The sequence below is a fragment of the Pleurodeles waltl genome, chromosome 11, assembly GCF_031143425.1.
Source record: "Pleurodeles waltl isolate 20211129_DDA chromosome 11, aPleWal1.hap1.20221129, whole genome shotgun sequence".
NCBI classification, from domain to species: domain Eukaryota; kingdom Metazoa; phylum Chordata; class Amphibia; order Caudata; family Salamandridae; genus Pleurodeles; species Pleurodeles waltl.
In genome coordinates, this window is record NC_090450.1 from 5025992 (window position 1) to 5041892 (window position 15901).

Sequence of the window (15901 nt, forward strand, 5' to 3'; positions counted from 1 at the left end):
TTGCGTCATTTCCTTTTACGCAAATCCGGTGCAAACTTAACTCCGTATTTATATTTTGATGCTAAACCCGTCTAGCATCAAAATATTGGAGTTAACGTCATTTTTTGCTTGAGGAAAACTACCTTGCATCAATGAGATGCAAGGTAGGCGTTCCCGGCCCACAAATGACTCTAAGGCCCATATTTATACTTTTTAAGCGCCACATTTGCACCGCTTTTTGACGCAAAAGCGGTGCAAATTTACAAAATACAATTGTATTTTGTAAGTTTGCGCCGCTTTTGAATAAAAAAGTGACGCAAATGCAGCACTAAAAAAGTATAAATATGGGCCTAAGGCCGCTGTGCCTTATTTATCTTCCCGTGCAAAAATCACGATGGGAGGAAGGCCTTAAATAATGGCGATAAGCCTGTTTAGCGCCATTATTTAACACCTGGGTTAGGGCACGCGTTAGGGGACCTGTGGGCCATTTTCCATGGAAACAGCCCACAGGAGACCTTCCCTGCATCCAGGGACACCCCCCCACCACAACCCACACCTGGAGGACACCTAAGGACCCATCCGTGGTAAGTCCAGCTAATTTTTTTTTTTTTTTTTAAAGTGCCATAGGGAGCCTAACTTGGGCCCCCCTACATGGCATTGTGCCCAATGGCCATGCCCAGGGGACATAAGTCCCCTGGGCATGGCCATTGGGCAGGGGGCATGACTCCTGTCTTTACTAAGACAGGAGTCATGTCCATGGGGGTTGTGCGTCAAAAAATGATGCTAGTTCGGTTAGCATCATTTTTCTGCCTCTAACCTGACTAGCGCCATTCTTTGACACACAACCTGTTTCCCCCATGCCTCCCCCACCCGGTTAGCAACATTTATTTTGACGGTAATCGGGCCTTACTGCCGGCTAGCGTTGTTCCTTACACGGCTGGCATCCAAGAATGGCACTAGCTGGCGGTAAACTTTTTTACGCAAACCTGCGCTAGAGCAGGTTTGCGTCAAAAAGTATAAATCAGGGCCTCAGTGCCAGGAACACGGGCAGCTTGTGCCAATGGACGTCGGTTGAGATTCCACTTGGTTTGTTTCCTGTGAATCTTTTCATTACACAAACACTGAATAATATTATTCAGTGTTAGAGTAATAAAAACAGGAGTATAAGTAGCTGGACTATGGCGCTGTCTGCCAGCTGAGGTAAGTAAAAATGCTTTTAAATGTTTGTTGCGTGCGTGCTTGAGGTGAGAGTGTGCTTATGTGAGAGTGTATGTAAGCATGTGCGTGTGTGTGTGTGTGTGCACGTGTGTGAGTCAGAGTAGAGGTTAAATGGCGCGTGATGTCACTTCTGCTACCCATGGCATTTCGTGGAATTGACGCCCATGGTGCCCCCTGGGTTTCTAACCCTGGTACAGACCAGCCATTGGCTTGAACAATGGCACGTGACAGGCAGAAGCTGCTTCTGCACATACTCAGCGCTGAAGGTCAATCCAAGGGCAAACCTGGGGGAGCACAGTGGGCGCTCCACTTCAGATTGGCATAGCACTAGAACAGACACAAACACTTTGGTGCCCAGTCCCCTACTTGTTATGCATTTAAATGGTTGTGCTTGTTTTTGGACTCGGTATACGGTGAAAATTATTTTGTTTATTTTTAGATGATTAGGGTACAATGAAAAATATGTGTAAAGATATTCACATATGAAATGTATACATTTGTGTGCTTTACTTTCTCATAAAATAATCAAATAAAATACTATAAAGTCTATAAACTCAAAATGTCCGAAGCTCAATGAATGGATTTCTCGGTTTGCGCTGGGTGCAGGGAACCAATGCAGCAAAAAAAACAGTTGCAAACGCGTCTTATCGAACCACAAACCAGAAGTGGTAGGTCTGCTACCGATGGCTGAAGGTGACTTCAGAAGCGTTTGCCATTAAGGGCCCGGTTTTAGAGTTTGGCAGATGGGTCACTCCATCATAAATGTGACAGATATTCCATTCATCATATTACACTTTCCATAGGATATAATGGAATCGTAATACTGCAGACGAGTTACGCTGTCACGCTGGTGACAGAGTAACCCCATCCACCAAACTCTCAACCAGGACCTACATCTCTAAACATCTAAACATATAGATAGACAGGAACTGAAAGAGAACTTCTTTCTGTCCATCATGCTGGTGTCTGTTCAGTACCATTTTGCCTCTTAGGAAGAGCTTACATTGCAATGCATGAGTTGTTTACATTGAATGCATGAGTTGTTTACATTGAATACTTGAGTTGTTTACATTGCAAAGCATGAGTTGTTTACATTGAATTAATGAGTTGTTTACATTGAATGCTTTGTTTTCAGGAGTCAGAAAGCTGGCAGGAAGTATTTGTTGAACATGTAAGCCGTCTCACAAAGATGCCCCCCCCCCCAAAAGGCAACCCATTGTGCATAGAAAACTGAATTTCTGAGATTTCTTTTCAATAAACACATAAAAGGAAATTCATTCACTTAGTATTTATCTTCAGTTTATTTATTTACAATTAAAAAGAGGTAGAAAGATGTAGTGCATGTCAACAAAAAAGTCCATAAATTATCAACTGAAAAGTAAAATAAATATTCAATCTACCCATCCTGTGGGCATCCCCTTGCAATATGAGGAAAAGGTACAACATGAGAGAAATGCCTTGATGTCCTTTGGGCTTCTGTTGTCAGGGTATGGGGCGGGCTTCCAAGCCTTACTGCTGCCTGACTGCCCTATCCAAGATGGCGCTAGTGAACTGTCAATGGTTGGGATCAGCACGATGAAATCAAGAATCAAGCTCTCCATGCAAAGTATCTATGAGGTGCTGCCTAGAACCACATTTTTTTGATCCGGGACACGATGCAGAGCGCATCTTTTAGCCGCAGAGGCAGACAAGCCTTGCCTGTATTGTTTGGGTGCAACAAGGAGAATGTGGTACCAGCATGTCACCCAGCAGAGAAGTGCAGGAAATTGTCGCTTTCTATCGTACCCACAGATTGCGGTCCAGGGCTCTGGCTCAGATGGGAGGGTGAAATGCCCCAGCTTAACTGGCCAGCCGAGCTCACGCCCTCTCTTGGTCTACCTTGCCTCTGCCCTGCAGTGAAATTATTAAACTATTTCCCAGCTATTTCATGCAGTAATTTTCATTTTTTTGGAAACACATTACTGTCTGAGTGTCATAACTAAGAACATTACATTATACTGTAATCAAACACGATGCCGGACATTTATGATTATTCTTTGTTGACCCGATCAAAGACAAAGTGCACAATAATGTCAGAAAAGTGTATTTTTTTTACACTCAATAGAAGAAATGTTATTGCAGATGGACATGTGTGAAAAGTAAGTAAATTGTTATGGGAGTGGCAAAGAGCTGTGTCTGCCATGACTCTAATCATACAAGAAGCCGTAGTTGTCTACGTTGGCAGACTCTTCGGTGTACACACTCGAACTGGAGTGAGATCTGGTTCCGATGCTGCTGTTGTCTTGTCCGTTGTCAATCAGTTCCTGCTGAAACATCATCTTCCTTCTGTGCAGACAGAGAAAATAGGAATGAGTTAGAACTGAGGTCCATAGGGACCATATGTTAAGCAACCGAAAGTGGTTGTTCCTTAGCACATGAGGATTTTATCCTTTAGAAGTGTCTACGTCTTATCCTGTATCTCCTTGATTTATTAGAAAAATATAAGGCCTGGTTTAGAAAAGGGATAAGGGAACTTAGAGCCTGGGTTATGGTTTGGTGGATGGGTTACTTCGTCGCAAACGTGACAGATATCCCGTCCACCGTATTACAATCTCCGTAGGATATAATGGGATTGTAATATGGTGGATGGGACATCCGTTACGTCTGTGACGAAGTACCCTCATCCCCCAGACTCATAATGCCTAAACATACAGTCACAAGGGAACTTACTCCTAGATAGTAATTCCTAAAACAAAATGTTCAGCCACATGAATTACGACACGCAACATTGTACTTTTTTCAGTGAGCCCATTAACAACTGGATTTAGTACCAAACATTTGTAGCTCTGTGCCATGCGTGTGGTTTAGTCCCCATTACTGTGGGTCCCAATTCAATCAGAGGATGGGAAATACCAGTTATTTCAACCTCTCCGAAGACCCAAGAACAAATGTTTCATGGGAAATTAAGAAATATATAACATGAAATTGGATCGCATGATTTAAGAGTATGCGGCTGGCGTTAACATCTTAATATTTATTTGGGACGGGTGGTACTTGAAGATGGATACTGCCAGTGCGTCTTCAATCCTCCAATCAGAAGAAGAGAAAACAAATCTCTTAATTTGTTGAGATTCTAAGCATTGTTTCTACTCTCTTTTTAGTATCTAGGAGAGGACAGACATCATCAATGTAATTTTTACTTAAAGAAAAGAAATCACCAACAATTGTTGTAACATAAAAGTTTTTGATTGAATGAATTTAAGCCCTCATTAAACCCAATCCCTCCCTCCCTCCTTCCTTGATGAACTGGAGGTGTTCTGGGATTGTATGTTGGGGTCCTTGAAGTGTGGGGGGGGCTCATAACAAACAGAATTATTTTCCTCTTGCTCAATGATTCAAGCCTTCTCCTGTCCCCTGTCATCAAAAAGTCTTCTTAATAACCATCACTGTTGCATTCTGAGGGACTCATTATGAGTTTGGAGGGTGGCGGAGGCTGCCTGCCAAACTCATTGGGCTGGAATACTGCCACTCTGATTTTCCACCCACTGGCCCGATTACGAGTTTCCCACTAGCCCAACGGGAAACTCACCACAACATTGACGTCGGCCTGTAATTGAGCCGGTGGCAATGTTGCAGTGCATCGGGTGCGATAGCATCTGTCACACTTTTCACTGCCTGTTTTTAAGGCAGTGAAAAGCGCAACAGGGCTGAAACTGCCATGTAAACGCTGGCGGTGGTAGGGGTCATAATCCCCTGCCCTGACAGATTAAGAGCGCTGGCACCACCATGCCGTCGGCCGGCCTAAAAGTGGCGGTGCTGGCGGTCCAACCATGGTGCTTTGGCCACGGTCGTAATTTGGAGGTCGGACTGCCACTTTGGCGGTGTCTGAGTGTGGTGATCTTAAGACTGCCACTCTCGTAATGAGGTCTTAAGTCTGTATATATGCTGAATATAGTTCATAGGAATTACTGGAAAAAGGCCTTGTGCTCATACCACGCACGTCGTCAGCTCTGTGCCACAGTGCTGAAGTCCCAGAAGGAAGAGGGGAACAGATTGAAGAACTGAAAATCTCCTTTTTAGATCAGCTGATTCCTAAATATTTAACTTAGAAAATAAAAGTGCCTTTTACCTGAGTCTTGATCGTACGCATAAAACTATTCCAATAACCAGGAAGACAAGAACCACCACTGCGGCTATTACACCCACAACGATAATGACAATGGAGACGCCTGCAGAATAGAAAAATGGTGCATAAACATCTATATTCTTGATTTTGTTCCATTCCACACTACAGTTGGATAATACAAATTTTGCACCCTTTGTAAGCATTGTATATCTTTAAAACTGAGATCTTACAGCCTCACACACACGCTTCCTGTCAAAGTACAGATACATCAATCAACTCAGTCTTCATTATTCTGGCCTTTAAAATACTCCTATACACAAAGCAACACTAGACAATTAAGTATTCTTAAAACAATATTTTAAACTTTGTTGAAGGTGACAAATGTGATGCTTCAATACCTATTTTGCATTCTCTTGTCAAATATTTTAATGTATGGATATTTGATAAGTCTGCTGTGGAACACACCAAGAGGTCATAAGGCATCTAGGTCAGATTTTGAACTAAGGATTTATACTCAAAGTGTGAAGAATGCTGTCCTGTGTATGTCACGAGTATTAGACCAGAAGGCTGTGCAGTGTCTCCTTTCTTCATCCTTTGTGAAGATAATCCTGGTTAGTAAGTCTTGCTGGTTTACTGAGTTACCAGTGAAACCAACCCTTACACAGCCTACCTTCTCTCAATGCGTGTTACTAGATGTGGTAGAAGGAGAAAGAGGTATGATGAATGAGCGTGACACGCGGAAATATTTAGCAATAATGGCATGCGGAAAGCCTCCACGACCACATATGGAATGTAACAATGTATGTTAATTTGCTCTGCTTAACTTCTTCTTTTTTGTATCCCTCCTTTTCCCACCTTGGGAACTAATTCACTTCTACCCTTGACAGGAGTAAATCTACTACCTTCAAGGTGCAAAATTACCTGCCGTAGGTGTTTGAATACCCACACGTGTGGAAGTTTGCGCGGAGATCCGGCTAGCGGCTAGTGCCAGCGTCTTTGGAACCTGGGATGTCAGGTTCAAATCCCAACCTCGACATTCGGCTCACCATTGTGTGTTTCTGGGCAAATTACCTACTCCTGTGCCTACAAGTGTGACCTGTACTCCTATAATGCCCACTTGATTTACAGTATCTTGTGGCTCGCCTCCCACGTAACGTACAGTGCTCCGATGCTTCCTAGCTGGTTTGTGCTATATTAAAACCAATGCACAAGTACATGTTAACCACCTTTGGCAGGAGCTCCTGACCTGGCTTGTGCACAAGCCGCCCCTTTGATCAGATTTGTGCACCTGGACAGCTCCATTGTGTGATCAGAGTTTTAAGTGTAAATCTATTTTTTAGAAGAAATCCCCTCGCCTTCCTTGGGCTGGATTCATCCACCGTACATGATGCTGTTTGTACATAGAAATCACTTTTAGGTTCTCAAGCTACAATGTCAATTTGTGCTATCATGGAGTACCTTTGGAGGTGCAGTGTGCACCTGAAATAAACATATAGGACTAAAATAAGAAACTGCACCTAATAGTGAGTGCACGAAAACAGTCGTGGGAATGCACAGAGGTTCCTGCACTCCATCTGATGGCTAAAATATGTGCTTCTGATCTTTTGAGAAGGAACTTGAAATCTTCCGAGCAGTGCAGAGAAAGGAGAATCCCTTTTTTAAAGATGGAATTGTTGACACCCAAACTCCACACAATACCCTTTGTGTCCAAATTCACAAGACCAAATATGTTCATCTTTATGTAACAGCACTAAGGGGTTCCTTTCCTGTGCGCTACACAAAAAATACATAACATGAGATGACATGATGTGACCTGACATAACAAAGCAAAGGGGCTCCTGGCAGATGTCCCTTATATGATGTACTGGAGCGCGACAGTGAAAACAGTCCTGTGTCACTTACCCTTTTCTTTTTCGCAGTAGAAGCCCTCGTACTGGTTGCGACACCGGCAGTACACGGTGGTAGTGTTGTCTGTCTCTACATGTTCCTGGACACACTCTCCTCCATTCTGGCACGGATTATCCAGGCAGGGGTCCACTGCAGGACATTGGAACAAATATATGTATTGTCATGTCAACACAGTTCCAAACTTCATCCAAGTTACTTATATGAATCATTCATGTTTTATGTTCCCCTTACTTTTTAAATGTAGCAAATGTATGTACTTAGACACAGTCATACACAAGAATGCCTTACGGACTCTTTGTGCCTTACCTCCCCTCTCTGTGCTGTACTGTCTCTATCTGTGCCTTATCGACTCTTTGTGCCTCTATCTGTGTCTTACCGACTCTTTGAGCATTACTGCCTCTATCCATGCCTTTCCGACTCTTTGAACCTCTATCTGTGCCTTACCGACTCTTTGAGCATTACTGCTTCTATTTGTGCCTTACCGACTCTTTTAGCATGACTGCCTCTATCTGTGCCTTACCGAATCTTTGAGCATTACTGCTTGTATCTGTGCCTTACCGACTCTTTGTGCCTCTATCTGTGCCTTACCGACTCTTTGTGCATGACTGCCTCTATCTCTGCCTTACTAACTCTGTGCTTCTATCTGTTCCTTACAGACTCTTTGTTCATTACCACCTCTATCTGTGCATTACCTATGTTTTGTGCCTCTATCTGTGCTTTACTGACTCTTTGTGCTTCTACCTGTGCCTTACAGACTCTTTGTTCATTACTGCCTCTATCTGTGCCGTACTAACTCTTTGTGCCTTACTGCCACTATCTGTGCATTAACACCCCCTATGTGCCTTACTACCTCTATCTGTGCCCTACTGATTCTTTGTGCATCACTGCCTCTATCTGTGCCTTACCGACTCTTTGTGCTTCTATCTGTGCCTTACCGACTCTTTGTGCATGACTGCCTCTATCTGTGCCTTACTGACTCTTTGTTCATTACTACCTCTATCTGTGCCTTACCTACTCTTTGTGCCTCTATCTGTGCTTTACTGACTCTTTGTTCATTACTACCTCTATCTGTGCCTTACCTACTCTTTGAACCTCTATCTGTGTTTTACCGACTCTTTGTGCATGACTGCCTCTATCTGTGCCTTACTGACTCTTTGTTCACTACTACCTCTATCTGTGCCTTACAGACTCTTTGTTCATTACTACCTCTATCCGTGCCTTACTTACTCTTTGTGCTTCTATCTGTGCTTTACTGACTCTTTGTTCATTACTACCTCTATCTGTGCCGTACCTACTCTTTGTGCCTCTATCTGTGCTTTACTGACTCTTTGTTCATTACGGCCTCATCTGTGCCTTACCTACTTTTTGTGCCTCTGTCTGTGCATTACTAACTCTGTGCTTCTATCTGTGCCTTACATACTCTTTGTTCATTACTACCTCTATCTGTGCCTTACCTACTTTGTGTGCGTTTATCTGTGCTTTACTGACTGTTTGTACATTCCTGCCTCTATCTGTGCCTTACCAACTCTTTGTGCCTTACTGCCACTATCTGTGCATTAACACCCCCTTTGTGCCTTTAGTGCCTCTATCTGTGCCTTACCAACTCTTTGTGCCTCTATCTGTGCTTTACTGACTCTTTCTGCATTACTGCCTGTATCTCTGTCTTACTGACTCTTTGTGCTTCTATCTGTGCCTTACCGACTCTTTGTGCATGACTGCCTCTATGTGTGCCTTACTGACTCTTAGTGCTTCTATCTGCGCTTTACAAACTCTTTGTGTATAACTGCCTCAATCTGTGCCTTACTGAATCTTTGAGCATTACTGCCTCTATCTGTGCCGTACTAATTCTTTGTGCCTTACTGTGTCTCAAGGCCCGTCTTTGTGCTGTAATGCCAGTATCTATGCCTTTATGACTTTTTGTGCCTTACTGCAACTCTCTGTGCCTTACTGACTCTCTCTGGGCCTCATTGACTTGTTGAGCCTTACTAACTCCTTGTTCCTTAGCCCCCCTCTTTGTGCCTTACTGACTCTCTCTGTGCCTTATTTACTCTTTTTGCCCCTGTTTGTGCCTTACTGACTCTTTGTGCATTACTGCTTCTATCTGTGCCTTACCTACACTTTGCGCCTTACTGCCACAATCTGTGCATTAACACCCCCTTTGTGCCTTTAGTGCCTCTATCTGTGCCTTACCGACTCTTTGAGCCTCTATCTGTGCCTTACTGAATCTTTGAGCATTACTGTTTCTATCTGTGCCTTATTTACTCTTTTTGCCCTTGTTTGTGCCTTACTGACTCTTTGTGCATTACTGCCTCTATCTGTGCCTTACCTACTCCTTGTGGCTCTATCTGTGCCTTACTGACTCTTTGTGCATTACTACCTCTATCTTTGCCTTACTGACTCTTTGTGCCTTACTGCCTCTATATGTGCCTTACTTACTCTTTGTACTTTATTGCCTCTCTTTGTGTATTACTGTCTCTCTCTGTGCCTTACGGACTCTTTTTGCATTACTGCTTCTATGTGTCTTACTGACTCTCTGCACTTTAATATCCCTAACTGTGTTTTACTGATTCTTTGTGCCTTAATTCCCCTCTTTGTGGTCGACTGACCCAGGAGCAGAGGCACATCTGGCGCCTGCATTCACTTCGAGTGAGCTCTGCCACCCTCAGTCCTTCATCTCAGAGTAGTAGCATCACTGTCGCACTGATCTACTGGTCAATCACAAGATTGTGGATTTAAGGCTGAGAGGTGTGACATCACCTGCATGCTGGTGCCAACACGGTCTACTGAGAATTGTGAATCTAAAGCTGATACCCAGGACTTGCTATAAATAGTTTACTTTGATTACTCGATGTAGACACAGGAGTAGTGCAAAGAAGTTGTATGATCCAACAAATCCCAGACAAATGGCTGATCCTTTTGTTGGGGATTCCACTGTTACTAGAAGTTTGGAATTGAAGATGTTTTGCATCACTGATTGGGACATACCTCGCTGCTATGTGACTTAGATATCTTGGATCTAGAAGAAGGAACCACAGATACCAGAGGGACATCCTTAGTTTTCAAAGACAAGACTCAGGTTTTCGATTGCTTTATAAGAGTAGGGAGTGGCTCTGGACTCATAAGAAACTCAGAAGGTGATTTCAGAGTTTGGGCACAGGCTATGAAAACAGTCTTCCCTCCACTCGAGAGGTGACATGGATGAATGGACAAGTGTCCTTTGGAGGTGGCACAGATCATTCCCTACATGTAGAGACGTGAGGGGATATACTCCCAGAATAAAGCACTCTAGGACAGAAACAGAGGCCCTTTCAGAAAAGTAAATTAGGAACTGGGAGCCAGTGAAGCTTCTCTAGGAACAGGGAGACAGGGACATCCCACCAGTTCACCCCAGGAAGATCATAACTGCACAGTTCTGAGGCATTTCAGGGGCAGAAATAAGTCACTCTGCAAGCCACAAGAGATAGCTTTAGGTGTGGCCAAATTGGAGGCAGCAAGCAAGTGCCCTACCTCTTATGCAGATGGGGAGTAGGAAGAAGGATGATTCTGCCATAGTCCACATCCAATCACAAAAGATTGTGATATCCAATTTTGTCAATATAATCCCTAACCATATTTTAACATAGATCAATTTTTTGTGTTGACAGGAAATAGGTGTCCATTAGTTTCCCGTTTTACTGCCCTCACAAAACTAATCAACACATGAACATGAAATTCCTGCTGCGTGTAGTTGGGCGGCGGACAGTCATACTTACACATAAAGCACCCACGAGTAAAATTTGAAATGGTGCAGGTTTGCCCTTGTCTGCAAGCAATTCTGGAGCAGGCCACGGATGAGCTTTCTGTGCAGGTGCAGGTCTGCGAACAGTCGTCCGTCACAAAGGATTCACCGGTCTTGAATAAGGAACAAAGTTGATGGACAAATATAAAACTTGTCATGGATAAGGAACATTTTATAAGAGCTAAATGTAAAATACTTGCTCTGATACAGCTATCAAGCATTTATTTATTCTATCCAAGAGAAAGTCATAGCAATCCCACTTCAAAAACAGGATAGTGACCACTATTTCCTCTGGCCACAATAATGCATTTTAGTTTCCAGAAACTGCCTTTCTTCATATTTGGAACAGTTTTAAAGGTGGTGCTTCATGGTAACTGGCTATACTCAGTCTCATTGCAGCTTTCCACAACGTAGATTAAAAGTCCCAACTTGGCCAGACTCATTCTCTCATTTAGAATCATGTTTTATCTCTTGTAGCAATTCCCACTGTATTGCAGCTTGAGTTGCTCCATGGCCGAAACAAACAAACAAGCACACTGGGCTGAACAAGCACAATTCTACATGTTTGGTACCTAGTGATACTAAGGGAATGATTTACAGTTCGGCGGACAGGTTACGCTGTCACCAACATGGCCGGTAAACTGTCTGCCCTATAACACGTACATTATATCGTATGGCACTTGCAATACGGCGGACGGGATATCCATCACATTTGTGATGTAGAAACCAAAGCGCCAAACTTTAAATTCGGCCTAAGTCTTAAAACTCTAGTAGTTTTCTTCTAAAGCATGGATGACATTAAGGGCCTGATTCTAACTTTGGAGGACGGTGTTAAACCGTCCCAAAAGTGGCGGATATACCACCTACCGTATTACGAGTTCCATAGGATATAATGGACTCGTAATACGGTCGGTGGTATATCCGCCACTTTTGGGACGGTTTAACACCGTCCTCCAAAGTTAGAATCAGGCCCTAAGACTCTTAAAAATTTGACACATTCAAAACAGAGGTCTTCCCCTGAAATCCAAGTAAATGCTAAACTTCACGACAGCATGAACTCAACTCTAGACTTTGTTAAAGACATCACACCTCATCTGAGAGCTCAATGGCTCTTGACTTAACACTAAAGTACCTAAAAAAGATGGCTGCTGCTTATCACCTCTCGCCCTCAGATCCAACCACAGTGATCTCCTAGCAAGGTCTAACTCCTTGTGTCAAAATAGCAGCTCTCCTCGTGTCAATTTGTCCAGACTCCTCCAGCCAGATGACTTGGAAGGAAGTTTGATCCATGACCTTTTCTAACTTGCAAACACACCCTTGACTCTCCTAGTGCCCCCCATTGTATGATAAACCTGAACGAACCCCACAAACACTGCAGATTAAGGGGAGATCTACAGTCCAGGCAGCTACACCTTGGAATGTGACCTCTAATGAGAACTATCTTAACGCCATAAGTGCTGACAGTGGATTGGCTTCTACACCTCCCGCACACTCATCTTTACCTGGGGAGCTATCCAGACTCCCCCCACCCATGTGTTTTTTGCCTCTCACAGAACAAATCACCTGCTCTTCAGAAGGTCTGGCTCTTGCTTGACTTGTGATGTATGCTGGATCTATTTTGTGGTCCCATTTTAGTCGTCAGTGAATTCCACATCCCCTGCCTGTGCGGTTGTGACCCCTGTCAACAACCCTTTCCAGAGGCAAGACTCCTGTGATCACCTTACGCACAGGGAAGCCGCAATGGCACATTTAGTGGTTGCCCACCTCACCCACTTCACTAATCCATTACAATCATACCACCTGTCCCAGCCCCCATCTTCCTTCCATCCATCCATGTCCAGTTCACCTCTGACACTCACTTCCATATCCAACCACTGTCCCTTCATGCTCTGCTCTCCAGTCCTCATTCACCACCCACCCCCTGTTCAGTCACATGACCCACAAATCTCCTTCTGCCGTGTTTCTAGTCCGGCTCTGTGTCCCTTCTCTCTCCCTGTCCTTTCACCCTCTCTCCACTCCGTGTCCTTGAACTTTCTGTCAGTTATGAGAAAGACCACTAATGCCACCTACTCTGAGCTCTCTATGGAAGTATCCTCTCACATAGAAGGGGCTGCAGGGTAATGTCATTTGCTGACTTGAGTGATACACGTCACCTCACTCACTCAAACAGCATTTCGCAGAGTCTGACATGGCTCAACGTTAATGACGCAATATTACTGCGACGCTGGGGTTCTGATATCCAGTTTCTGCACACTAACACTCCTGTATTTCCTTTTGCGGAGAGATCTCCTCACCAAGGGATAACTCATCTGGTTTGTGTTGGGGAGGAACTTTGATATTGTTTCCAGGCAATCCCCCCCGGAAACACCTAGCATGTCAACTCTTGAGGATATGGTGCATTTTCACCCATGTAGAGGAAAACATTTGCATTTATTTCCTGTTTTCCTTTTATAGAAACCTTTCTTTACTTCTTTTACTTTGTAATTGAAATCCCAAATGTGTCATCCAACAGACACCCAAGTTAAATCCTAATTTCTTTAATTGTTTGCCATCATCTTTAGTTACTCAAAAGACAGGCATCTGAAACCCCACTATTATTGGGAAATAGAGGAAAGGATTTGAAAGGTAATAGTTTGGGGCTTTATATTAAAAGTAAGTGAAATATTGTGTCCACTACTACGGTCAAAATATACACTACTTCCAAAGAACGGCTACATTTCAACACAAAAAATAAACAGATCAATTCCCCTAAATTCTCAAATGAAGCTGCAAATAAATTGCGCTGTTTGAGTTACAATTATATCTAAGTCCCAAGTGATATTATGTCCTTTTTTTCAATCACAAAGTCACCTTGTAGTACTTGTTCAGGTATGTACATCCGCACTCCTTGTAGGGTACGCAATCTTCGTCGCTGAAAACGTATCCAGGGAGACATCGGCAGCCCTCCAAGCATGGCGAGTCGCACTCTGAGGCAGCGGCCATGTCACTGCACGTGGCAGGGCAGGCGGTCATGCAACTGCTGTACTCGCTGTGGGGAGGACACGCCATCTCTGGAAAAAGGAAACAGATATTATTTGTGAGGCTGTCTGGGCTCCAGAAAGTGCACAACATGGTTTCAAAGGGCATCTATGTCCTGCAAGAATCCTTTCTGAAGAAACACCATCTTTTCAGCAGACAAAGGCTTCCTTGTAACAACACTAAGAGACCTTTTCAGACACATCACTATCTATGAAAAGCCAAGACAGCAAAAGGTAAGTCAGTTACATTTCAGGGGACAGTCCCTAACCTCAGAAATCCTGTCATTCATGTCAGGTGAGTGCCCTGATAACTCTTAAAAGTCTGACAAGACTAATGCAAGTCATTTGTTTGGTGCTCCAAATCTTTGTTGAGTTTTCTCGTGACTGCAACAAGAATTATACAGTTAAAGATTCACAAACCAGTCGCCAAAGTGAGAAAGTCAACAAAGTAGAATTCTAATCTCTAATTTCAGTTTAAGGCCATATCTCCTTTGAGAGAATTAACAATTGATAACTAAAATCAGAAGTGAGTCATTCTGCTGCTGGTGAAAACGTCAATTGCTTCAGAAACAAGAAGATAGCTGATGCAGTCAGTCATACGTCTGTGGCTGTCATGGGTTTGTAAAAGCCTGATATGGTTGGAGTGCAATCACTTGCACACTTTGCTTCTTGGAGCAGGTATCCACATGTCCTTCTGGTATCTACTTTAGCTTTAATTACCTGTTCCCTGTAAAGCAAATATTATTCATTTGAGAGGCTTTACATTCATTTCACACTCAAGAATGAGGCACTGAAAATACAATGACCACTCTCCTCCATCTCATAGTGTACGTACCGCAATGCCCATCTTGCCTCCAGTTGCCCAGCGTGACTTTTACCTCCTGGCATGCCAGTGCATATTGCTGCAAACTTTCGCAAAATAAGTCTCTCCTGTCAAATGCGGCGCACATGTCAAACAGGCAGTTCCTGTAGAAACAGAAGGACAATTTTCATTTATAGGACTCCAAAGAGCCTGTGGATTTCTCTTTCTTCCCCCCTCTCTTATTCCAGTGGAGCAAGGTGTTGTGAGTGGGTGGGTAGTCAAGAAGTGAGTGATTGGGAGACTTCCCTTATACTGCAGAGTCTTGGAAGAGCAGAAGGGGGAAGTATTTTTTGCCACAAGACTCAGTGCGTAATTTAGAGTTTGGCGGATGGGTTACTCCATCTGAAACGTAATGAATGCCCTCTCCACCATATTACGGTGTCCATAGGACATAATGGAATCGTAATACTGTGGACAGGATATTGGTCACGTTTGTAACAAAGTAACCCCATCGCCAAACTCTAAATCAGGCCCTAAGTTTTGTTACATCCCCGTAATTCACTGTTACCCATCTGTAATTCTATATATTATGTTCATCCACTAACTCTATGCGATATGTGCGCAAAGGCCGGTGATGTTTTGGAGATTCAAGAAAACATGTTTTTCACCTGTAGTAGTGTACTCATAATGGAAGCTGGTAGGAAACCTCAGAAAGTCAGGAGACTACAATTCGATTCTCAGGTGACACACATGGTCTTCTCCAATGCCAGTGTACTCTTTAAGGTGGTAGAAAATCTCAGAAAGTCAGGAGATTACAATCCTATCCTTGGTGCCACATGTGGTCCCCTCTGATGGAGGTGCATTCATAAAGGAAGGTGGTAGGAAACCTCAGAAAGTCAGGAGAGAACAATCCTATCCTCAGGTGTCACATCTGGTCTCCTCCGATGGAAGTGTACTCGTAAAGTAAGGTGGTAGGAAACCTCTAAAAGTCAGGACAGTACAATCCTATCCTTGGTGCCACACGTGGTCTTCTCCCATGCCAGTGTACTCATAAAGTAAGGTGGTTGGAAACCTCGGAAAGTCAGGAGAGCATA

At 43.6% G+C, this 15901-nt stretch overlaps 1 protein-coding gene across 1 annotated transcript in view; it reads right to left on the minus strand.

The window, feature by feature from the left end:
* Positions 1 to 2479: 2479 nt before the first annotated feature.
* Positions 2480 to 15901, minus strand: part of LOC138265212 (IgGFc-binding protein-like) — a 224947-nt gene continuing 211525 nt past the window's right edge. Inside the window, exons 71-76 of the mRNA XM_069212764.1 lie at positions 14841 to 14971; positions 13839 to 14038; positions 10963 to 11101; positions 7205 to 7339; positions 5306 to 5405; positions 2480 to 3522 (exon numbers count right to left, since the gene is read on the minus strand). Coding sequence (XP_069068865.1) covers positions 3384 to 3522; positions 5306 to 5405; positions 7205 to 7339; positions 10963 to 11101; positions 13839 to 14038; positions 14841 to 14971 — 844 coding nt within the window. The 3' untranslated portion in view covers positions 2480 to 3383. The remainder of the gene's footprint in view (positions 3523 to 5305; positions 5406 to 7204; positions 7340 to 10962; positions 11102 to 13838; positions 14039 to 14840; positions 14972 to 15901) is intronic.